The sequence below is a fragment of the Gorilla gorilla genome, chromosome 3 (genome assembly GCF_029281585.2).
Source record: "Gorilla gorilla gorilla isolate KB3781 chromosome 3, NHGRI_mGorGor1-v2.1_pri, whole genome shotgun sequence".
Taxonomy (NCBI): domain Eukaryota; kingdom Metazoa; phylum Chordata; class Mammalia; order Primates; family Hominidae; genus Gorilla; species Gorilla gorilla.
In genome coordinates this window covers 171429582-171456457 of record NC_073227.2, presented here as the reverse complement: position 1 = coordinate 171456457, position 26876 = coordinate 171429582, and the positions used below count along the sequence as shown (strand labels likewise).

At 33.7% G+C, this 26876-nt stretch overlaps 1 protein-coding gene and 1 pseudogene across 4 annotated transcripts in view; both read left to right on the top strand.

The window, feature by feature from the left end:
* The window catches only part of LRBA (LPS responsive beige-like anchor protein), a 766360-nt gene that overhangs the window by 591373 nt on the left and 148111 nt on the right, over nucleotides 1–26876 (top strand). For all 4 annotated transcript variants that reach the window (XM_031010185.3, XM_055385519.2, XM_055385518.2 and 1 more), the window contains exons 45-47: nucleotides 1452–1592; nucleotides 2610–2729; nucleotides 23702–23854. In XM_031010185.3, the coding sequence (XP_030866045.3) occupies nucleotides 1452–1592; nucleotides 2610–2729; nucleotides 23702–23854 (414 nt within the window). The remainder of the gene's footprint in view (nucleotides 1–1451; nucleotides 1593–2609; nucleotides 2730–23701; nucleotides 23855–26876) is intronic.
* Nucleotides 14185–16417, top strand: LOC109026456 (endonuclease 8-like 2; annotated as a pseudogene).

Below are 26876 nucleotides of genomic sequence, written 5' to 3'. Positions count from 1 at the left end.
AACAGGGTCTCACTATGTTGCACAGGCTGGTCTTGAACTCCTGGACTCAAACAATCTCTCACCTCGACCTCCCAGAGCACTGGGATTATAGGTGTGAACCACTGCACCTGGCCTCTGTATCTTATGAAGAGAAGTAATCTTATATATCATGTCTTTTTCAGTGAGTGAGTACTTAACATTTTGAATAAGGAATAGAGATTTTCTAGAGATCAGAATGTTTTTTGAGAATGAATTGTTACTTAAAGCAGTTGATCTTAACATTTTTTGAGCCTTAGACTCCTTTGAGACTCTCAAGCATATTCTCTACGTCTTCATAAGGATATGTGCATGCATAGGCTTGATCACACAGAATTTTGCCTGCTATTTAATGGAGTTCGTGTATTACCTAACTGACAACAGCAGTAGCAATAATAAAGATAGAGGTACCAACTAACATTTATTAAGCTTTATCTTATGCTAAGCAATTTGCTAAAGGCAATTATTTCATTCAAACTCTTTTACCCAAATTCTAAACAATTATCTTAAAAACCATAGTTAGCATTCATTGAATGTTGTCAGGCATAGTTTGTTGGACTTTAATGTACCTACTCATTTTTATCTTCCAAAACAACCTTTTGAATGAGTATTATTATCATTCCAGTGAGCTCAGGGTTTTCACCATGTTGCTATATTGCTCTGGGACCTCTGCTGTAAAGTATTATTTTCCAGTATAAGTTCATAATCTGTCTACTATTCTTTTTTTAATGTGATATATATATATATATAAAGCATTATTTTTAATGTGATATTTTTAACTTTATATATATATATATAGAGAGAGAGAGAGAGTTCATGCCGGCATATTTTTAATCCTCTGGTTAAAGTATATACATATATATGTATATATCTATATATCCTATATAGATATATAGGCATATTTTTATCCTTTGTTTTCACTCACACTAGTAGAAATTTCTAGTTTCTTAACCTGTTTTCCCACAATTTCTTCCTTTATACTCCATCTCACCTATCTCCCAGTTTTGTTTCATCCTCTTCTAAGAACCCATTATAAGTCAGTCCTTCAGCTTTAAGATTCTGTTTCTGGTTGTTGCTTCTAATTAACTAAATGTGGTTTTATAGGTGCTTTCCAAAGTGTTGTACAGCTGATATTTCACTTCATTTCATTGTCTTTATGTGATGCTTGTTATGGGATGATTAAACACCTATGTTCCACGAAAACTAGACTTATGGAGAAATGATGGGTTCATCCATTCACTTACTTATATGTTGTGTTTAACTTGTTGGAAAAAATATTGCTTTTTACTCCCAATATGATACTGTGTTGCAGCTTAAGTAGTATATATTTTTAAAATTCACTTTTATACCTACCAGTAGGATATCATCAGAAGAGAGGAAGACATGAAGGATGATTACATTGATGTATTCTTGGTTTTTTCCCTCCCTATTGGCAGCCAATAGGAGCTCTGAACCCAAAAAGAGCAGCATTCTTCGCTGAGCGTTATGAATCATGGGAAGATGATCAAGTTCCAAAGTTTCACTATGGTACTCATTACTCAACTGCAAGTTTTGTTCTTGCGTGGCTGCTAAGAATAGTAAGTTCAATTTGAATAATACACCATGGCTAAATAAATTCAGTGTTGTGAAGGATGTGCAAAAATTAGAACTCATAAGCATCTTTTTTTGAATACTAAAAAAGTCAGTTTAAATTATTGAAGTCCTAATTATAAATATCTCTATCTCTCATTTGGCTTGTATTGCCTTAAAAATGTTTCATCTGGAATTGTATGAATTTTTTTCTTAAATTTGCCCCTTCAGATGCTTGCTGTCTTACCAGATTCCAAATTGTAGCATAAATTCTTTTAAAATGTAGTCTATTAAAATAAGAACTAAGTAAGTTGTTACTAACACAGACATGTACTTATATATTTTGGAAGGTTGTCCCAAATGGAATAAGGTAAGTTTGTTGGTAAAACTAAGGCTGTCGTGTATTGATAATATATTGGTTAAACAAGAAATGTTTCTGTGAAATTGAAAGGTGATTCATCTACTAGAAAGCAATTTCTTTGGGAAAGCATTAGCAGCACATCATTAATTAAAGCTTGTTAGAAGGATACAGGCAGACATAAATCCTAGAAGTAATTTATAGTGCTTAGCTAATTTCAAGCAATTATCCACTAATATGTGTTTAAGTGTTCTTTAACTAAGAGGAGGCTTTTAAATCATCCAAACATTTTTCTTTTCTTAATCATAAATTAAATATTGAGCCATAACAATAGGAAAACTATATACTGGACTATTCTCTGTACTATGAAGAAAATACATCTAATTTATGTCTGTATGATATTAATACATTATTCTTGGAAAGGAAGGCTACCTGAAGAAAATGTTGCAAATACCAAATTTCTGAAATATTTAGAAATATTTCTTTTGAGGGAAAAATAACTTGAGAACATTAATGTAATAATTTAGATATAATTCTCATTGTATACCTAGTTTATATTACTAGTGAATGCCTATTAGTCATTAAAGTATTTAGTTCTAAGAATTTATAAAAACCACATTTTTATGCATGAGGGAACATATGGATTTTTTTAATTGCTATTTTTTAGGAACCCTTTACAACTTATTTCCTAAATTTGCAAGGAGGCAAATTTGATCATGCAGATCGAACTTTTTCATCAATTTCCAGAGCTTGGCGAAACAGTCAGCGTGATACCTCTGATATTAAGGTAGAGAAATGTTTTGTTTTATAGTTGTTATTGCCAGTGCATTACTTGTTGAGTGAATGTTGAAAATTTTCTCTACTGCCATACTGCCCTATTTACAAAAGATAAATCTCAGAAGATAAGTCCTTAATTAAATGGCCAAGAATTATAGCATGTCTCTCTCTGTCTCTATCTCTTGTCTTTCCCTGGGAGTTTTTGTTGTTATTGTTTTGTTTTTGTTTTTGTTTTTGTTTTGGAGACAGAGTCTTGCTCTGTCCTTCAGGCTGGAGTGCAATGGTGTGATCTTGGCTCCCTGCCACCTCCACCTCTAGGGTTCAAGCGATTCTCCTGCCTCAGCCTCCCAAGTAGCTGGGATTACAGGCATCTGCCACAACGCCTGGCTAGTTTTTTTGTATTTTTTTTTAGTAGAGACGGGGTTTCACCATGTTGGCCAGACTGGTCTGGAACTCCTGACCTCCAGTGATCTGCCTGCCTCAGCCTCCCAAAGTGTTGATATTACAGGTGTGAGCCACCGCGCCCGGCCTCTCCCTGTAAGTTCTACATGACTGTCTCTCTTCTATCAGAATCTCTCCCTCCTCTCTCTCTGTCTTTTGTTGTAGAGTGTCTTTTTAATTTTCCCTTTCTCTTTAGAATCTTTTTGTTGAAGGGAAAATATGGTAGGTAGTGTGAATGTAAAGCATGTAAGGCACCATGCGTAATGGGATTCCGAACTCTTTTTTTTTTTCTTGAAACAAGGTCTCGCTTTGTCACTCAGGCTAGAGGTGCAGTGGCACAATTACAATTCACTGTAGCCTCAACCTCGACCTTCCAGGCTCAAGTGATCCTCCTGCCTCAGCCTCCTGAGTAGCTGGGACCACAGGCATGTACCACCACGCTAGGCTAATTTTTTATTTTTTGTAAAGATGGGGTCTCCCTATGTTGCCCAGGCTGGTCTTGAACAGTCTTACGCGATCTTCTTTCCTCAGCCACCCAAAGTGCTGGGATTACAGGTGTGAGCCATTGTGCCTGGCTAGAATTCCAAACTCAGTGAACAAAATTACTATAGTCTGAAAAATACCATGAGAAAAATCTCAGACATAGATATTTAGATATCCTATGTACCCATTCTTAAAATAATTGTGTTCTGCCTGCTGCTGGTCCTAAAAGCATACCTGATTTTGCTTAGTAAAGCATTCCATTATTAATAAAGCAAAAACAAGAGTTATTCTATCTATATGCATGAAAGATCAAAGGATCAAAAACTGCACAGTAGCTAGTAATAATCCTTACTAGAAATTTGCTTCTACCTACAGAAATACAGTCTATTTTTTTTAAATGGTGTCTCTTTCTGCAAGGTGTACTGTGTTAGATCTATTAAGTATAATGAGATATCCCTATGGTTTTGAAGTTCCTTATAGTTCCATAGAGAAATATGACATATATAAATAATTAAACCATATGGGAGAAAATAAGTGCCAGATGAGAAATATTGGAGTCCAAAAGGAGAAAAGTTATACTGCTAATATGTATGTTACTGTAGAGTACTTAAAAATTTTTTCAGCATAATGACAATTGCATCTTGCTTTTAGGTATGATACTTTAAAGTCTACAAAATGTATTCACATCTTACTGTAGAGTACATTGCTTATGTGAAAGATACTTTATTAAAGAAGATTCTATTGTATACAAAAATAATCTTTTATTGGGACATCTATCAGGGTTTTTGATCTCACAAATAATATACTCTGATATACTCTTGAAAATTATATATCATACTCTTTAAAAATCACCAGTAAATAATTTTGAACAGGATGTTTAGATAAAAGTAAGTAAGAATAGTTAACAGATATAATAATTTTGTTCAATTTTACCTCTAATCTCAAAGCTGTTTAATTACTTATGTAACTCTTTTGAGAAATAATAAGAGAAATGAAAATATTGATAAGCCTGACATTTTGTTATGAAATTGAAGACTTATGTGTGGGTTTTTTTTATCTTTCCAAATTCCTTCATTTGTTAAGCATCTCATGACCAAATTTTAACCTCATACCTAAGTTTGCTACTAGAAATATAAACAAAAATGAAGTCATGAATTTGAATATTATGTTTTTCTGCTTTATAATAGCAATAGTAGGTATCTTCAGCTTTCTGCCTCTATCTGTACTAGACATTCCTGTTCATTGCTTTGATGGACAGGAGGTACATATGATAGATGCTAGTGGTTTTGTTTTCTTTTTTTCCTGAATCTCAGCCTTTTTCTTTCAAGATTCTTTAATTGGTTTGTGTCTGGTTTCATTTTCTCTAAAAATTCTTTAAAATACCCTACCTGTAAAAAAAATAAAAAAGAAACCTAAACAACTATAACATCAAAAGAAATCACGTGCTCTTCTTTACCTTTCTTCTTCCTTATTTTTCTTATTATTCTTGTTTCATCACAAATAATAAGGAGTCAAATCCAGCTCCCTCTTATGTTTGGAATATGTTTCGTTATGTTTGGAAGCACAAAATTTTTTTCAGAACTTACTTTGTGAAGCCTACTGATATTTTTCCACCAATGTGTATATTCTCCTTCTCCATCTCCATCCCCATGCCCTAATATCTGTAGGATAGTAAGTAGGGCATTGATAAATTACCCCCATTTTTATATTGATAACCAGCTAATTTGGGCCCTAAAACTTAGTGACTTTCAAATACTTTGACAACTGTATAATATATGGTTATACAGGCTATTTAAAGAACCTCCTGTTGGTTGGTCTTTCTAAAACAGGAGGAATTTAATCATGCCTCTGTTGTTGTTGTTTTGATCCTGTTTATTTTTAAAATGTTACATTTTGGCACCTTAGAAAGTATATTTAAATTATTGTAATAGAGATAAATATATAAGAACACACTTAACACTTTGGGAAGCCGAGGCAGGCGGATCACGAGGTCAGGTGATCGAGACCATCCTGACTAACACGGTGAAACCCCGTCTCTACTAAAAATACAAAAAATGTGGCGGGCACCTGTAGTCCCAGCTACTTGGGAGGCTGAGGCAGGAGAACGGCGTGAACCCAGGAGGCGGAGCTTGCAGTGAGCCGAGATAGCGCCACTGCACTCCAGCCTGGGTGACAGCGAGACTCTGTCTCAAAAAAAAAAAAAAAAAAAAAAAGAACACACTTAAATTACTGTAATATATGTAAATATATGTAAATATTTCATTCAGCTATCACATTATATTTCAGGTGGAGTCATTATTAGTTATAATTGTCAACTTTATTTGTATTGTCTTGCTGGAGTTCCTAGAAATACTAAAGAAATGTTAAACAGTAGAGAGGAGATGGTGAAATATGATGGTGGGATGGTAGGAATCATTTTATTGAGTAGATCCTAAAGCATACCTTGCCTGATTAATATAGTATACATTCTGTAAAATGTTTTTGTGAGATTTTCCAAAAACGAAATGTAAGGTATGAAGAATATTTAAATTTTTTCAGAAAGAAAAAAATAAGAGTAAGGTCACATTTCTGGTAACTTGTTTTTTTGCTGAGGGGGAGCTGTTACTTTAATATCTTAAAATCCCTATTTCTTAAATTTTGCCAATACTCAAAGAATAATATTACCCAAAATTGAGGTTATTCCTATGAAATAAAGGTTAAAATGTTAATTCTTTTTATTTTAAATAAGAGACCTTTTTTTTACACTAAAGCAATCTTTTATTTATAGCATAATTTACTGTTTTTAAAGTTGTGTGGATCATTTGTATTTCTCTGCATCATTGGTGATTCCATTTCAGATCTGACCTCTCAATGATGGTTTTTATTCTGCCTGAAGAAGCAGATCAGTAGTGTTGATCAGTTTTCTATGTAGACTTAGAGCGACTCTCCAATGGAAATATAATACAAACCACAAATATAAGCCACTTATGTAATTAAATGATTTCATAGTCAGATTTTTAAAAGTAAAAAAGTTAATTTTAATAATTTATCTTAACCATATATATCCAAAATATTATTTCAATATGTAATCAATATAAAATTATTAGATATTTTACATTTTTTGATACTAAGTCTTCCAGTGGTATTTTATACTTAACATGTCTCTATTTACATGGCACATCTGTGTTGAGACTAGCCACACATTTTGTGTTCAATAGCCATTTGTGGCTAGTGGCTGCTGTCTTGGGGCAGTGCAGATTCAGGGCATTGTTTTGGAATCACATCAAGGGATAGTTTGGGCTTATGGAAAGAATGCCTTCACCCTTTTTGAACAATGATGTTTCTGATGTGTACTTCATCTAAAAATAAACAGACAATTAGTAGCAACAATCTGTAACCTCGAAGACTGAAATACAAAGTATTAAAATTGGGTTGGAGAATTATCACTATGATAAATAATATTTTAAAATCCCCAGTAGATTCTGTGTTTTAAATCTTTAAAATTCACTTAAATTTAGAAACTGGGGTTCAGAATAGTTTACTTTCTTCAGCCTGAACCTTGAATTATTATGACCAAATTTTATGTAACAAATTAGACTCATGAAGTTTAAATGAATTTGACTAGACAGCTACATCTAAATATTAGGCAAATATCTAAGCTTTTCTAGGCAATTTATTGTCATTGATTTTTTTCCCCCTTCTCTTGAGGTTGCCTACTCATTTCAGATACCTTTAGTGTTGATAAATTCAATCTAATGGTGAAGTACAATCTGACTTGCTGCAGTTTAAATTATTTTCTTTCTCTCCTGTAGAAATGATTACTACTCGGTAATAGAACATAGAAGGAATCATAAATGTCATCCCAGTTCATTACTTTGGAATGGGGACAGTAGTAAATGGATCTGAAACGGAGATTGTTGGAGAACAATACTTTTTTAGAAACCCCGAACTTAATATAATAATATATTATTAAATTATAAACTGTACAAAAGTAAATTAGATTAAAAAGTTTGGAGGAACGCTGAGATATCATTTACTTTTAAAATTTTGTATTTTAATTGTGTTTATCCAGTGTCAGACTCTGGTTGTGATATAGCACCAAATATGACACAACTCTTGCCTTCAGTGGGCTTTTGCACTAGAGGAGATACCTACAGTAAAACAAGTCCCAGCAATTTAGTACAGTAGGCTCATGCCCCTTGGGCTCATGGATACAGCGTCTGAAATGAAGAGAAGGAAGAGGAAAGAGGAGATTCAGGACCAATCATGAGGGGCCTTCTGCTTTGTGAAAGAGGATGAACTTTATCCTGGGTGCAGTGGGGAGACTTGGGAGAGTTTGAAGCAGAGAAGTGACATGAATAGATTTTGTGCTTTTAAGAGACCACTGTGATTGGTATTGACATATGTATTGCCCTTGTCTATGGCCCAGAGTGGAAGCAGTCAGTAAGTTGTTAATTAGGCAAGGAGCAGTGAAGGCTTATATTCAGTAATGCCAGTGGGGCTAGAGAAATGTGGATAAATTTAAGATATATTTAGAAGGTAACTGTTAAGATTTGGTGATTGATTTGTCTTGTAAGATGAGAGAGAGAGAGTGAAAGATTAAATTTGACTTGGGCATATATATATATATATAGCACAGAAGAAAGAACAAGTTTTGTTAGGTCATAGATATTTAGCTCCCTGCCTTTAAGAAGAAAACTATAAGAAGTCAATTAAAATCCCCCAAAACACGTTTAGTTAGGCTAGCATTTATTGGTTATTTGCTATATTTAATATATAGTAGAGAGCATTTAGAATTAAAAGAATAAAATAGACATAGTTCTTTAGTTAGCATATCTCTCCAGATGAAAAAGACAGGCATATATAAAATAATTTTTAGTACAAATTAGTAGTGATAAGTGCTATATCTTATATAGTAAGATATAAACAAAATCAAATTAATTCTGACTGGGGGAGATGGGATTGCAAATGACTTTACAGAATAAGTGATTTTTAAGCTGTATCTTAAGGGATGCAGGAGAGTCTAACAGACCTCCCACATTTATGTCTCTAGCCTGTGTGTTTCTCCTGATATCTGACTCCCTCCTCGACATCTCCATTTGAATATATAAACTGTATCCTAAATTTAACATGTTCAAAACTAAATTCCTGATCTTCATTTCTTCAAAGCTATTCTTCTTACAGTCTTCCCCCTATAGTAAATGGTTTCCTGTTTGAGTATAAGCTGAAATCTTTGCAACGTAAGACCCTACACTACCTAACTCCTTTCCAAAATCCTATTACATCTTGAGCTCTTCTGTTTGCCACCCCGTTCACTCTGTTCTAGCTAAACAGGGTCTGCTTGGTGTCCTTCAAATACTTCTGACCTCAGCACCTTTGGTTTTCCTTTTCCTTTCACCTGAGGCATTTGTTTTAGCTATCTTTAAGAACTCATTCTTCATGCCTTTCAGGTTTTTGTTCAAATGTCACCCTTTCAGTAAGGCCTTCTCTCTCCTCCCTATTTAAAATTGCCCCCATCACCTCATGCACTTTTACTTACTCCCTGACTTCATTTTTCTTTATGTCACTCACCATCTGACATACGTATCTCATGCTTATTGATTTGTTTATTATGTCATATCCCACTTGACCATTGGCTCCATGAGATCCTAAATTTTTGACTGTTTTCCTCATTGGTTTATCCCTACAATCTACAAAGGTGTTTGGAACATGGTAGGCACTAAATTAAATATGTATTGAATTAATAATGTGATGAAATGAGGAAGAGGGTTCTGAGCAAGGGAAGTGACATGAACAAAGCTCAGAAAAGACGTTTGGCACATTGCTTATTGATCTGTTAATTGGTCTTATGTTTCGGGTGTGTAGAAAACATAGAAACAGAGATTCTGAAAGGCAGTTGAGTCTAATATGAAGGCCTTTGGTAACAGTCTAAAAATGCTTGAGTTAATTCTATAAGCCAGTTCAGCAAGTAACAGCCAGATAATAGATATGATTGACTTTGCAATCTGCCTGATCTGTGTCACAGCTATTAAAGATATGCAAACAAATGAGCATTTGGTTGACTGTAAGGGACAGGAGGCATAAAGCTTTTCTAAGAGTTAGTGAAAGAGCCTGGGAAAAATAGCGAGGTAGTTTGAGGAGAAAATGGAGAGTGTATGCTTATTCTAGCCAGAAGGGCACAGCAAAACTCAAATGGATATATGCCTGATATGAAGTGGGACTACTAACATCTCATTTTTTAGGATGAGATTTTATGTCCACAAGAGAACTGGTAGCTGGATGTCAGATGCTGACCACAAGTTGTTAATGATTCAATTTTCTACATTTTATTACTGTGATAGCTTTGCGAACATGGCCATACCATCACTGGTCATATCTTGGATTTTTCATTTAAAAACCTATTTTATAATTTAATGTGCATCATTAGTGGTGAGTGTATTAAGTTATGAAGTTAGTAGGGTCAGTAAAGTATATTCTATATTTACAGTTAAGTAAATAGAATGCAATTAAGTCCTAAGAGATACTAAATATTATTTTAAAAATAAATGACTATGCAGTAATATTACATGAACTCATATATAATTTAATATTTAACCCTTAAAAAGTTTTAAATTACATATGCATGTTAAATAATAATATACAGTGGAGGTGATCATAGAATAGTTTTGTGGCTTGTGAGATTTGTAAAACATGAGACCTTTGACTTGCCCTTTACTACCTCAGAAATCCCAGAGGTCTGCAATCTGAAGATAAATTAGGTTTCTTCTTTCCCTAGCAGCACATCTTCTACCATGTTAATACATTCCATGGATGCTGATATCATCAACATTAGGCCCGTTTATAAGAAAATGCTTAGCTACAGTTAATAGAACATAATTGATGGCAATGTATTTCTTAATGTATTTATTTTTTTAAAAACTTAAACTTCGATGATTTAGTAATTTTATTTTCTTAGTAAAAAAAATCTGCATCCTGTTCTCAGACACCATTTTAATAATTTAGAGTTCTAAAAAATGCTGAAAGAAAGTAAAATTAAAATTTTATCCTTATTCATGCATTTGCACATTTTCAACTTAAGTGCTCATTCCTTTCTCCTTCCTATCTTCCCTCCTTCCTTCTGTTTTTTGCCAGCCTCTCTGCTTTTTCATCAGTGAGCTCAAGCTTTCTCAAATATGTCTGTTTATCCTTGCTTTTTATACGTAACTTATAGATAACTTGCGATTTGTTAATTTAGCCACATCTCTTTAGCCCTTTTCTTCAAGTATCAGTAGGTTAAATGATGAACCTTTGTGCTAATTAAGTATTGAAGTTTGTACTCGTGTCTACAAATGAACTACATTTTGCTCATTGATAAAAATTACTTGAAACCCTGAATATTTTTCTTCTCATGCTATTTACATACTATACAGGAAAATTAAAAACCTATTAAGGCATTTGGAAAATATTCATGTCTTCCAGAATTATAAAAATGCATGCATATGTCGAGTGTGATTTGTTTTTTGACTGGTGATCTTATCATATTTTTTGTTCAACTAGAAAATGTAGACTGTTCATTAATGTGTTCTTAGATACTGAGATAAGTGGTTCTTCTCCCTTACTAAATATATATCTACCACTTATTCCAGAAATTTTATTTGCATCTTCTCTTATGGCAGTTACAGCTCACCTTTTGTTTGCATTATTAATGCCCATTATTTCTTTCCAAATTATAATTTATTTGGAGATAAGGGTCTAGAACAGCAAAAGGCCCAATGGAGATATCCATTTCAAACATGGAAGTGAAAAATGTGTTGAAAGCAAGAAAGAACCATAAATTATTGGGGATATTTATCATAATATGAAGCATGTTAAACCCTACTGTCATTGCTAATAAAAAAATAATATATTTGTTCTGAATGTCATAGTTATTTGGCAGGAACTATTAAGTCTCAAATATTTTTGTGGGCATATATATTTTTGAAAGTAAGTTTTGTTAAGTATTCTTAGAGTTATGTTAAATGCTTTTATAAATGGGCATAATTCAGTGAATGACCTATTGGCTTTAGGATTTAGGCAAGTTGAGTCTGTAATTTGGGATTTTTATCATGAATCCTACTAATGATAATAATATCTTATGTATATATAGAATTCCACATTATCCCATATGAGCCTCACAGCAAACCCTGTGGTTTTGAAATGGCAATTGAGGTGAGTAAGGGTCAAAGAAATTAAATTAATTTGAGTACATGTGACAGTAAGTTGAGTAGACAAGACTTAAACCCAATTATTTTTTCTACTATATCAGATTGAAATAGATTATCATTTATCTATTGATTTGTAATCCATGATTTTTCTTTATTGTAATGCATTTGAAATAACAGTTTTATAATATCTAAAAACCACATAATATTTATGGGGTTGGTCTGGAAGGATTATAGATTATTTTTTCTTTTCCAATTTTGAAAATGATTGTTTTTCTTTTACTGTAGGAAAAAACAGCATTTTATCTACCAAATTAGGACAAACTAAATTTAAATATCAACTTGAAAGCTTTCAGATATGCAGTTGATTTAAAATAACTATTATAAATGCAATTCAATGTTCTTGATCTCTAGTGAATTTTTTAAAAGTTTTATTACTTATGGGCTAACAAAATAAATCTTGAAAATTAAAATGTATCAAAACATGCACATTATATTTTTATAATATATTGTTAATCAGCTCTTTTTTGTTAATTAAGAAAGCTTATTTTCAATTTTTTAAATCATTTTTTCAGTGGTGAAAAGCTAAAATTTTGCTTTCACATTTTTTTACCGTCAGTGTCCCTAAGCAGTGCACCTTAAATTAGTTAACTTCTAATTTATCATGCTTCTATTTGTCAATATTTCATATTTAGGAAAAATGAAATAAATATTTAATTTTAACTAAAAAGGAGCTTCTTCATTTTTATTTCTATTTTGATTATCTTGTTTCTTTTTGGTTGATAGATTAGTAGTTGGTATGTTTGCCCAATATATTGAAGTGGTGGGTTTAGTTCAGTGCATAGAATTGGTGACTACTAAAAGGAGAATCATACAGCCTGGCTGCAAAGGTTGTTCATATCAGTGGAAATTATACCTTAATAAAGAAAACTAAAGCATATGTGTGGTCACAACCAATCCTTGTCATTATGCCATGAAAGCCTTGGGATTTGTGATCAAAGCAATGAGCTTATCCTGAACTGTGGTGTAACCTCTGGTTGAACCTTTCAAATTTTTATCTTAGGAGATGATACACTAAATGTTGGCCATGTTACCTGCCTCTAAGACCCATCTACCTAATTAAGTGATAGAGATTAAAATTATTTTGAGCAAGCCAGAAGAAAACGTGAATTGTAAATGTATCTGTCTTCTGTCAGTGTTGTTTACTTATCATTTTCCACTGATGTTTTAAAGAATTGCTGAACATGTGTTTTTTATCCAGAGCTGACTGTTCTGTTCTGATGAATATAAAACATACTTCACTTTGTAAATGTGCATTAAAAGTATTAGAAAGGCATAATCTTTGACTCTGTTACTACATTTCATCTGTCAAAAGAGATAATTTTGAACTGTAATATTTGGTATTGTATCAAGATATGGTTCTTAGAAAGATGCTTTTAGTATTAAAATGGAATTCTACTGTATAACTTAAATGCCATTGTCATCCACAGTAAGATTTTGGCTGTATATAAGCTTATTTATTTTGTTACATATTGGTATATATCAGTTGAGTTCAGCATGTTTATTTCGTATTAAGAGAGTATTGCACTCTCATCACCGACTTATTCATGCAGATTTTCTTGTGATGAGACTGCAATATAGTTTAAGTACAGCATGTCCTCAAATAACGTCATTTCATTCAATGTTTTGTTATATCGCTGGTGAGAAAAAAAACATCAATTCATGGCCGGGGCCACTTTCTGTGTGGTGTTTGCACGTTCTTCCCATGTCTGTGTGGGCTTTTTCCAGGTACTCTGGTTTCCTCCCACATCCCAAAGATGTGCACATGAGGTGAACTGGTGTGTCTACATGGTTCCCGTCTGACTCTGTGTGTGTGTGTGTGTGTGTGTGTGTGTGTGCGCGCGGGCGTGCGTGCACGCACGTGCTCCCTGCTATGGGATGGCACCTGGTGTCCTGTCTAAGGCACCATGGTTTCCTCACTTGTGCTCTGAGTTGGCGCAGTAGGTGTTAGGCCACCTGCAACCCTGAAGTGGAATAAATGGGTAAATAATTATCTTATTTTTGTTAATCTTTCTTAGATGTACATATAGCTCACATTTATTTCAATATTTAATAGTAGAAGTGTTTTGGGTCTCTTTTTAGAAGTTTGGTGATGTTTTTGTGGCAACCAAAATATGCCGTGGGAACTTAACTCATTTATATCAATTAGCCTGTGGTAAAATTGGTTTTGTTATATGCCATTTTACATAAAGTTGCAATTTTCAAGAACCTATCGATGACAGTAGGTGAGGATTTGCTGTATATATGCTCACTCTCTTATTTAATTGTGCTAATTTGATGTTGTTCTTCATACTATATGTAAAATCTTAATAATCTCTCTCCTCACTATTAGTTTCTTAGAAATGCTTGTTATACTTTAAATTCACATGTAAAGTCCTCAATTTCATGGATCCTTCCATTTAGAGGGAGATAGAAACAAACAAGCAGTTATAATACAGATTGATGAGTTCTGTGTTAGCGAAATACAATGTATTACAATCTTTTCCCTAAAGCTTTCTCTGGCCACCCCAACTTTTAGTCATAATTTTCTCATTTGAACTTCTGGAGTGCTAGTTGTTTTCACAACCTATTTTCTCTTAAAAATATATTCTTTCTCTATTACTGATTTAGATCTGTATTCTCGGGCGGAGGGGGGGACTCATTTTATGTATCCCAGACCCTAAAACAGTTCTCTCTAAAGAGTAAGAACTAACCTACAGGGGCGTCCCCTAAGGGGACGGAGCCCGCGTGTGCCGTGGCGCTGAGAAATCTCTGCCTGGTGCTGGAGCTGCTGTGCGGGGCGTGCAGTGGTGCTGGGTCGGGCCAAGGGGCTGCCCACCCGGAGCTGGGATGCCAGAAGGGCTGTTGGTGAGGACATTTCACCATTTGGTCTCTCCTTTTGTGGGCAAGCAGGTGGTAAAGACAGGGAGCAACAGTAAGAAGTATAGCCCACCAGCCTCCAGTCTCTGTGGCTCCAGGACACCCAGGTCCATGGAAAGAAATTATTCCTTAGATTTGATCCAAATGAAGAAATGGGGCCCGCTGGCAACAGCTCACCGCCAGAGCCTCCACAAAAAGAAGCGCAGAAGGAAGGGACTGTGGACTCAAAGCAGGCCCGGGAGCCAGTGGGCAGAAGACCCTTGACGCCTCCTCACGGTCCGCAGAGCTCGTCCCCCAGGGAGAGGATGATTAGGAATGTTTGAAGGGAGACACCCCTACAGGAGATGCTGGGAGGCGGCTGCGTGTCAGCTCTTGTTTGTTTGGCAGCGTTTGGGTGAACGACTTCTCCAGAGCCAAGAAAGCCAACAAGAGGGGGGACTGGAGGGACCCTGCCCCGAGGTTGGTCCTGTACTTCGGTGGTGGTAGCTTCCTGGCACTTTATAATTGTCAGATGCCTTGGAGCTCTTCCCCAGAGGTCACACCCACCTGTGACATCCTGTCTGAGAAGTTCCATTGAGGACAAGCCTTGGAAGCTCTAGGCCAGGCTCAGCCTGTCTCTTATACACCATTGGACCAGAAATACTTCTCAGGGCTAGGGAACGTCATTAAGAATGAAGTCTTGTACAGAGCTGGCATCCATCCCCTTTCTCTTGGTTCAGTCCTGAGTGCCTCCATGTTAGGAGGCCCTGGTGGATCACGTGGTGGAGTTCAGTACAGCCTGGCTGCAGGGCAAGTTCCAGGGCAAACCGCAGCACATGCAGGTCTACCAGAAAGAACAGTGCCCAGCTGGCCACCGGTCATGAAGAAGCCCTTTGGGCCCTCAGGTGGGTTCCAGAGGCTCACCTGGTGGTGCCCACAGTGCCAGTCTCAGTTGTTAGAGGAGCCGGAGCAGTGCCAGTTCTTCTAAGGAACTCAGGGTGCTCTTCATGGAACCTTGCCCCTTGGGGAACCTGATGTCTAAGTGTCCAGAGAGGAGGATGTGGTCAGGGATGGGGTGCAGAGGATAGTGTGGGTCAGGAGTGCCAGTATTATAATGTTCATCTCCCTGGAGTTATGTTGAAGGCAGAGTTTTCATAGGGTTAGATTTTTTTGTTGTTGTTGTTCTTCCTTTTCTAGTTAATTCTTCCTATTGAATTGCGCCATTGTGAAAGATGAGAAAAGTCACAATGATGGGTAAGGGGAAAACCTTCTGGAAGTCAATGGGGCAAGGAAAAAGAAAGCCTATGGGAAACGGTTGTGCTCCCAACATGGCTTTGCAGATGATGGGGGTTTTTTTGGGTTTTTGTTTTGAGACAAGGTCTAACTGTTTCCTAGGCTAGGGTGCCAGTGGCATGAACTCAGCTCACTGCAGCCTTGCCCTCCCAGGCTCAAGCAGTCCTCACCTCACCGTCCAGAGTAGCTGGGACTACAGACATATGCCATGATGCCCGACTGATTTTTGTTTACTTTTTTTTGTAGAGATGGGGTCTTGCCATGTTGGCCAAGCTGGTCTTGAACTCCTGCACTCAAGCAATCCTCCCACCTTTGGCCTCCCAAAATGTTGGGACCACAGGTGTGAGCCAGTGCACCCAGCCAGCTCCTGTGTTTTGTTTTTGTTCTGGAACTTTGGTTGATTTTAAGGCCCTCCATTTTGAAAGCAGGAAAACAGTCATTTTTTTCCCCCTTATTTCCCTGGAGGAATCAGGGATGAGAATAGAGTGGCCTGAAAGCAGTGCTTGGATTCAGCCTCCTGCCAGGTCCTTCCTGCTGGACACAGACACCAAGACGCTGGGGTGGAGCAGAGAGCTGCACCTTCCTGGGGTGCTCAGTGGTCTGTAGAGAAAAGCTGCTTGTTTACTCCTTAAGTCAATGTATTTGTGACTATTGCTGTTGATATGTTGAACAATTCAGGAATCAAGGGCTATGGAGAAGCTCCTTCAAGTTGTTGGCAACAGGTAGATGAAGCTAGGACAGTGATATGAAACTGAAGCTCTCTGTTAAACAAACAAAAAAAGAATAAGAACTAAATAAATGTGGTTTCTTTTTTGTGATAATGATGTGCTACATCGCCCTTCATTTCTACCTAAGGTTTAAATAAAATAATTAAGAGGTGTTCTTATGAGTTTTATTATTTTAATAAGAAATAACATTTACATTCTATTTGTATTTCTGCCCATACCGAATTCTTCCTGCATTTTGTGTATGTGTATATATGTATATATAAATATATACATAAAATGACATATATTTATATGTTATACTTTATATATATAATATAAGTATATATTTATATTATATATATAAAATATGACATATGTATATATTTATATTATATATATTATATGTGTATAATATATACTTTATATATTATATGTTTTATATATATTATATATGTATTATATATACTTTATATATATTATACTGTATTATATATATTTATATATAAATATATATAAATATTTATATATTACTTTATATATATATTATGTATATATATAGTATATATAGTATGGCTAATTTTTTAATTTTTTGCAGTGACAGGGTCTGGCTATGTTGCCCAGGCTAGTCTCAAACTCTTGGCTTCAAGCAATCCTCCCCAATAACTGATGGTTATTACCTTCTTCCCAGCATGATAGAAATTATGTAGGTGAAAGATTGCTTTCTTCATATCACTTATTTAAAAATTCTTGTTTGTTTTATGGGTAGTTTTGCTCCATTTAATTTCTAGTTTAACTAATTGAATTTATATTTAGGTTAAGGTGTCAATATTAAAGTAACACCTTTATATATATATATAGTATATATACTATATATATATAATATATAGTATATATATACTTTACATACTATGTATATAAATATATATAGTATATATAATATATATAAAGTATATATACTTTATATATATTATACTGTATAATATATATACTTTATATTACATATGTATAATATATACTTTATATATATTACATATGTATAATATATATACTTTATATATTACATATGTATTATATATACTTCATATATATTACATATGTATAATATATATACTTTATATATATTACATATGTATAATATATATACTTTATATATGTTACATATGTATAATATATATACTTTATATATGTTACATATGTATTATATATACTTTATATATGTTACATATGTATAATATATATACTTTATATATGTTACATATGTATAATATATATACTTTATATATAACATATGTAATATATATACTTTATATATAACATGTAATATATATACTTTATATATATTACATATGTAATATATATACTTTATATTACATATGTATTATATACTTTATATATATTACATATGTATAATACATATACTTTATATATATACCACATATGTATAATACATATACTTTATGTATATACCACATGTATAATACATATACTTTATGTATATACCACATATGTATAATACATATACTTTATGTATATACCACATATGTATAATACATATACTTTATGTATATACCACATATGTATAATACATATACTTTATGTATATACCACATATGTATAATACATATACTTTATGTATATACCACATATGTATAATACATATACTTTATGTATATACCACATATGTATAATACATATACTTTATGTATATACCACATATGTATAATACATATACTTTATGTATATACCACATATGTATAATACATATACTTTATGTATATACCACATATGTATAATACATATACTTTATGTATATACCACATATGTATAATACATATACTTTATGTATATACCACATATGTATAATACATATACTTTATGTATATACCACATATGTATAATACATATACTTTATGTATATACCACATATGTATAATACATATACTTTATGTATATACCACATATGTATAATACATATACTTTATGTATATACCACATATGTATAATACATATACTTTATGTATATACCACATATGTATAATACATATACTTTATGTATATACCACATATGTATAATACATATACTTTATGTATATACCACATATGTATAATACATATACTTTATGTATATACCACATATGTATAATACATATACTTTATGTATATACCACATATGTATAATACATATACTTTATATATACCTATATGTATAATACATATACTTTATATATATACCTATATGTATAATATATATACTTTATATATATACCATATATGTATAATATATATACTTTATATATATACCATATATGTATAACATATGTACTTTATATATATACCATATATGTATAATATATATGTATTTTTTTTGAGACAGGGTCTCACTCTGTCACCCAGGCTGGAGTGCAGTAGGGTGAACACGGCTCACTGCAGCTTCCTGGGCTCACAGTCTTCCCACATCAACCTCTCGAATAGCTGGGACTACAGGCACAGGTGCATGCCACCATACCTGGCTAAATTTTTTAATTTTTTTGTAGAGATGGGTCTTGCCATGTTGCTCAGGCTGGTCTTGAACTCCTGGAAACAAGCCATCCTTCTGCCTTGGCCTCCCAAAGTGCTGGGATTACAGGCCTTAGCCACGGTGCCTGGCCTAGAAATATATTATCATGGCTGGGCTTGGTGGCTCACTCCTGTAATCCCAGCACTTTGGGAGGCCAAGGCAGGCAGATCACTGAGGTCAGGAGTTTGAGACTAGCCTGGCCAACATGCTGAAACCCCGTCTCTACTAAAAATACAAAAATTAACCTGGTGTGGTTACAGGCGCCTATAATCTCAGCTACTAAGGAAACTGAGGCATGAGAATCGCTTGAACTCAGGAGGCAGAGGTTGCAGTGAGCCAAGATCACGCCACTGCACTCCAGCCTGGGTGACACAGTAAGACTTCATCTCAAAAAAAAAAAAAAAAGATATTATCAGTTAATATATTGCTAACTTTTTACCATTATTGAAATAGGTATAAAATTATAACCACCAACTCAAGTGTACAAGAAATATCCTAATTTGAACTCAGCCCTTCTTCATATTAGGCTGGTGAAAAATTCCTTCATAGTTATTAGATTGATAGGGCAGGGACCTTCTTTTCTCAAGGCTTGAATGAGAGTCCAGGCTTATGTGATACCTAGAAAACTAGCCTTCACATCTTTAGTCCATCGTTTTCTTCATTAGACATATCTTTATTGTCTAAGATACATATGGTCTTTCGAAGGCAGGCAGCTCTGATGATTATACCAAGTTAGTGTTAGAAAATATTAGATGCCAAAAACCATGGTGCCAAGGGACTAGCTTCCCTATGTGCACCATGCGTGGGGCCACTATGTACAGTAGGCAGATTGTTCTTCATGAAAGGGCACTTGATTGAGAGAAAGAACGGAAGCTAAAATCCAGCCTGTACTTACTCCATTTACCAAACTGAATTCTCTTAGGACTACATTAGCCTGGAAGTGTTACCTTTCTTCTATTTCACATAGAGGCACTGTATGGGCATATAGTGACCCTCTCACCATTCCCCATCCTCTGGGTTCCTGCCTAACCTCTTAATCCCTTCTCCTTTCCCCCAGGCTGGGGGAAAAAAAAATGCTGACTGTAGATTTTGAGAGCTTGCTTCCCTACTCTTGGAAAAAATTTATGCCTGTTTGGCTTCTCTGTCTTTAAAAATACTAACATTTGACTCCTCCTTCACCTAGATACCTCATATACTCTCTGTTTGCTTAGAGATTCACACAAGACAAAAAAGAAAGATGCCTTCAAGAGGCCTCTGCTCTGGACCCTGCAAATGTTCTTGAGAAAGGAAATGCCTGTCTGCTCTCTTAAAATTAAAGGTGAAGGGAGTGAGAGGTGAAAAAATAGAGTAAAACACAAATACATATCTTGATAAATTTCAAGTGAAATGTTGAAAGCTAATTTTTAATTTTTAGTGTTTAAATTTTTAATTTTGAAATATGTTTACGATGCCCATTGTACAAAATGTACATAAAATGTTTCCTTAGGAAATCACAAAATCCATAGTAATTAAATGGAAACTGATGGTTATTACCTTCTTCCCAGCATGATAGAAATTATGTAGCTGAAAGACTTGAAAGTTTGAAATTGCTTTCTTCATATCACTTATTTAAAAATTCTTGTTTGTTTTATGGGTAGTTTTGCTCCATTTAATTTCTAGTTTAACTAATTGAATTTATATTTAGGTTAAGGTGTCAGTATTAAAGTAACATAATAATTCATAATAAATGTGTATTTAAAAATAAATTGGGCCAGGAATAAAATATATTTTGGGGAGGATTGCTTGAAGCCAAGAGTTTGAGACTAGCCTGGGCAACATAGCCAGACCCTGTCACTGCAAAAAATTAAAAAATTAGCCAGGCATGGTAGTGTATTCCTATAGTCCTAGCCACTTGGGAGGCTAAGGTGGAAAGATCGATTAAAGTTTGAGGTTACGGTGAACTATGATTGTTCCACTACTGTACTCCAACCTGGGTGACAGAGTGGGACCCTGTCTCGTAATAAAAAAAAAAAAACAAAAAACCAAAAAAACTTGTGGAGAATATTTGTTTTGAGCAAATAAATTTTTTGTCAATTTGTTGAGTAACCTGAATGAAATAACAGATGTAGAAGATACAGACAAATATACAAAATCATAATATTTTGACACTATATATTAGAAGGATTGAAAACTTCATTTTTGTAACAATTGCTATGAAATGTCATTTGTTCCATTCTGCTTCCTCAAATTGGTGTTGGTAAGAGTACTTTTTAGGTATATTTTTACTATGCATTTAGGTATATTTTATTATGCATCTCTAATTTACAATAGAAATGATGCATCTCTCAAATTTTAAAACTCGGGGGAAAACTAGCACTTAAAATTCATCCATTATAATTATTGCTTTGAATCTAGGAGAATTATAAAACAAGAGCATGGTAGGTATAACCAGCAAAAGAAGGACACTATCTTCTAATCATGATAGAGTGGGAATTGGGGGTGGAAGTGGGCAGCGGGTATTACTGAAATGAGAATAATTAGTATTTAATTAAGCAAATGCTGCTTTTGATTGTCAATGAACAAGGAAAGCATGTTCCTCCCTCTTTATTGTAAAACAAGGCCTGGGAATAGTAACATTCATCTTCAGTAGCACAAGTATTATGAAGTGAAAATAACATATTTTGGTAAAATTTGTCAAAGCTGGAAATTAATTGAATACACACTTGGGCAAATTAATACTAGAAAATTATATAGTGATTTATTGGGATAAATCACATTACAAAAATTTTTTCAATTATTTATATAACAATTGCTATATAGAGAGAGATAAATATATATATATGAAAGATATGTGTATTCAGGACAGCCAGTTGTTTTCTCATCATGAAAATGCTAAAAGTTTAGAGTTTCTTTTCCTTTTTTAAAAATCACTTTGTATATAAGTTAAAAACTTATACTTAAAATGTTTAGTACCGCATATACTATGTAAGTAGAACCCAGGCTTATTTGATGACTGAGGACACAGGCTTTACAGTTAAACAAGTCCTGGTCCAACTTCCATATTTATAATATATCAACTGGTAACGTTGGACAAAGCACTTTTTTGAGCCTTAGTTCATTTTTTAAGTAGAAATGATTGATACTTTACCTTGTAAAGTGGTTGTGAGATTAAATGTAATAAGGTTTATTAAGAGTTTATTTATTTATGGTATGAGAGTATGACTCATACCATGCAATAAGTGTTAGCTCAGACAAATTGGATATGGCTTTTTGCTTCATAAAATAACACACACCTGCGTTTTCCTCTTTTGTCAAGTAGAATTATATACATTGTTTTTGAAGATGAGAATCTTAAAATTTTTGTGTGATTATAGTCTAATTTTATTTATAGCTAAGCTTTAAACAAGGTCTTTTTTTTTTTAATTGTTCAGTTAAAATGCTTTTTAAGTCTAATGGTCAGGTGGTTGTCAGCCATTTGGAAGAACAAGCTGGTTTCTACCCTGCTTACTTAATTAATGTGATTGTAAACAAAAGATGTACAATTCAAAGTCAGGCAACATTTCACATGGATGATGGAGGTGATAATAGCTTAATTCCTGCTGGATTTTTTTTCTCTGCTCTGGCAAGTTCATACTGACCTTGTCCAAAATCTGATGACCTCCCTATTTTACTCAACTGTTTGGAAAGCCGGGCCTGCCATAGCTGGCCCTGAGGGGGTATCTGAAAGACCACTGAACCACTGACCCATGTCAAGACTGGATTTCAAGTCTGATCTACAGAGCCTCTGAAATAGTTATATATGGGGTTTATTACACACAAAAGGCTAAACAGCTGCATTTTTCTGCTTATTAAATGTCATTATTAAAGTTACATATTGAATTTACTCAGTTTCTCATGCAAGTCATTTTCTAGACTAATTTTAAATTTTGATCTTCTATCAGAGTTGGTATCTTTAAACTTGACCGTTTTGAAATGTGAGGAAAAGGTACTGACAAACCATGGCTAAACTGTAATAAATTATCTTCCTGGTTGATGAAGAGACCAAGACATTGGCATTTTAATGCTTAGAAAGATTTTGGGTTTTTCTGGCAAAAATTCAATATACCTCATAAAAAATCTAGTTAGGTTGTCATTATTGTTATAGCATGGTAATTTATGTTTATATCTTGTCAAACCTCAGTTATTACTAAAATGTTTGTATTTAAGAGTTTTGAGGTTATGAGACATGTCATGAAGGAAAGCCTATGAAAGTTATTTATACCAGTAAGATCTTATTTAAATTGGGTTGGATAGGATCTGTCTGTCTTATGAGAAACTGTGACAGGGCTATGATATGCAAAGAAAAAAAAATTCCCTGTGTTTATTTTGTTCTTCTGAACAATAGAAAATGATCAGGTCCTTTTTTTGAATATCTAGTCAGTATCCTACAGTTTATAATATCACATTGGCTTTTATTTTTATATAGGAGTTGATCCCTGAATTTTATTATCTCCCTGAGATGTTTGTCAACTTCAATAATTATAATCTTGGAGTGATGGATGATGGGACAGTAGTGTCTGATGTCGAACTTCCTCCTTGGGCCAAAACCTCAGAAGAATTTGTTCACATAAACAGATTGGTAAGATAATAATCATCTACTCTGTCTGTCATGAGCTTTTGCTCAAAGCATCTTTCATTTGTTGGTGTGTAATCATTAACCCTTGCTCTTCTGGACAAAGCTGTAGGTGATAGGACTAACTGAAAGTGACATAATAGCTCAAGAATCCTTGTATATACTTTATGAAATGTTATTGAATTGATATATAAAATAATAGTTTCTTTTATGCAGAAGTTGTTACATTCATATATACATGATGATTCAAAATTATAAGTGAAAGTTGGAAGTGAAATTGGGATTGTAAGTTTTTCCAAATATGAGCTTCTCTTTCCAGGAAAGGAACATAATTTTGTGTTCCAGGTTAGAAGGCCATTGCACATTTTCATAATAGAAACAAGATTTTCAAATTATGTCCTGTATCTATCATTTGAAGGAAATCTTCGTGTAATATTGAGAATATGAAAATGTTAAAACTTAAAAGCACATTGAATTTGCGCTTACAAACAACTCTTTAGTATCCTGTTTAGTGGATTCTTTAGTGTCCTTCATTATCTGGGTTCAGTATTATTTTCGAGACATTAATATGACTTTTCCTTTTTGCCTTTTAAGTTTCACAGAAGTTTGGAATCAGGGAGCTTTATTCTTAGTATTTAAAAGTAGAATCTTGGCCGGGAGTGGTGGCTCACACCTGTAATCCCAGCACTTTGGGAGGCCAAGGTGGGTGGATTACCTGAGGTCAGGAGTTCGAGACCAGCCTGCCCAACATGGTGAAACCCCACCGCTATTAAAAATACAAAAATTAGCTGGACGTGGTGGCAGGCGCCTGTAATCCCAGCTACTTGGGAGGCTGAGGCAGGAGAATCGCTTGAACCTGGGAGGCAGAGGTTGCAGTGAGCTGAGATCATGCCATTGTACTCCAGCCTGGGTGACACAGTGAAACTCCGTCTCGAAAAAATAAAAAATAAAATAAATTTAAAAAATAAAAGTAGAATGTTTACCGTACTCTACATTAAAAGTGAAATCTCAGTTGCATTGTGTTTTTACTTCACATGTAAAAAAGGAAAATTATTGCATTTTTTTAATGTGGCATTCCTTTCTTTTCATACCAACAATTAATCCTATCTTCCAGATCCTATTACAGTCTCATTATTATTGAAATTTTTCGTTCTATATACACTGGAAACAATGCAGGGGAGTGGAAAGAATATGTAAGCTTTGGAATCTGGCCAGATTTCCCAATCCTTTATCAATCACATTGCTGATTGTGGGACCTTAGCAGTTTAACCTTTCTAAGCTTTGGTTTCTTCATTTGTAATTTTGAAATTATGAGTAAACAATTGTAATTATGTATGCAAAATGCCTAGAATGTTCTCTGGCTTATAGTAGGCACTCAGAAAATAGTAAATAATATTATTGTATCACAGTCTTATGGAACATGTTGCATTTTACTTTTACCCCAAGAATTTTTAAAGATTCTCACAAAGTTTCTGTGATTAAAGTGAGAGATGAAGACTAAACTTGCTCTGAAAGATACTGAAGGAAATGTCAAACCTTTAAATGCGGCAGGTGTCTACGGTCGTATGTGTTTTTTTTTCCCCAGGGATACACAAAAGTGAATAGAAGTTACATTCATACTACAACTTTTTTCTTTCAGTGATTTTTCTTTTAAAACAAATTCATTGAGGTACAATCTATATATAATAAAATTCAACTTTTTAAAGTATGGAATTCAAGGAGTTTAGTAAGTGTGTACAGTTATGTAACTGCCACTACAATCCAGCTTTAGAACACTCACGAGTACAAAAAGTTTCCTTGGGCCTCTTTATAGTCAGCCTCTGCTTCCACTGCCAGCTCCAGGCAATCACTGATTCTGTCTCTGTTTTGCTTTTGTAGAAATTTTATATTAATGGAATCATACAGTATGTAGTCTTTGTATGCCTGTCTTCTTTCAGTTAGCATGATGTTTTTTGAGATTCATCCATGTTGTGCATATATCAGTAGTTAATTTCTTTGTATTGCTGTATAGTATTCCATTTTATAGATATATCACATTTTAAAATCTCTTTACTAGTTAATGGACTTTTTTTTCTAGTTTGGGCTATTATAAATATTTGCATATAAGTCTTGGTGTGGACATCTGTTTTTATTTCTCTTGGGTAGATTTCTGGGAATTCCTGGGTCATATAATAAAAATGTTTACCATTTTGTATTCCTACAATGTATGAAGTTTCAGTTTTTCCCTATCCTTAACAAGACTTGGTATTGTCAGTCTTATTTATTTTAGCCATTCTAGTAGGTAGGTCATTGTTATTTTAATTTGCATTATCCTAATGATGAAAATGTTAACCATCTTTTCACCGACTTATTTGCTACTCATATATATACATATATATATATACACACACACACACACATATATATATATATATATATATATTCTTTGGTGAGGTATCCATTCAAATATTTTGCCTATTTTTAAATTGGGTTGTCTTTTTATTAGTGAATTGTAAGAGATCTTTGTGTATTCTCCATAAAAGTCATTTATCCAACATATATTTTGAAAATATTTTTTAACTAGCCTTTTTTTATTTTTTAATGGTGTCTTTTTAATCACAATTTAAAAAATGTTTTAACTAAATATTAGATATTAAATATTTATACAGTATATAAAAGATACAAAATATCCTCATTATTGGTGAATATACTTTTAAGAAAAAATCATGTTCCGATCATTTTTTTTATTGACACACTTTTTCTCAAATATGACTTGAAATTTTAAGTCTCAAGGGAATCAGTTTTCTGTTAATCATTACCATAGTTAGTATTATTAATAATATAAAGAAGTTTGTTAGTATGTTTTCTTCACTTTAAAGGAGCTCTAAAAGGCAGAAACATTTGAATAAGTTATATATTAAGTTTTTCACCAACATTTTGACAATTAAAAAATTTAATTATATAAGTTAAGGCAAGCCGCTCTCCTGACAGTACCTCCCATCTCTACCCTCACTACCTTCACCTCAGAAGAGCCAGGTCTATTTGGGAC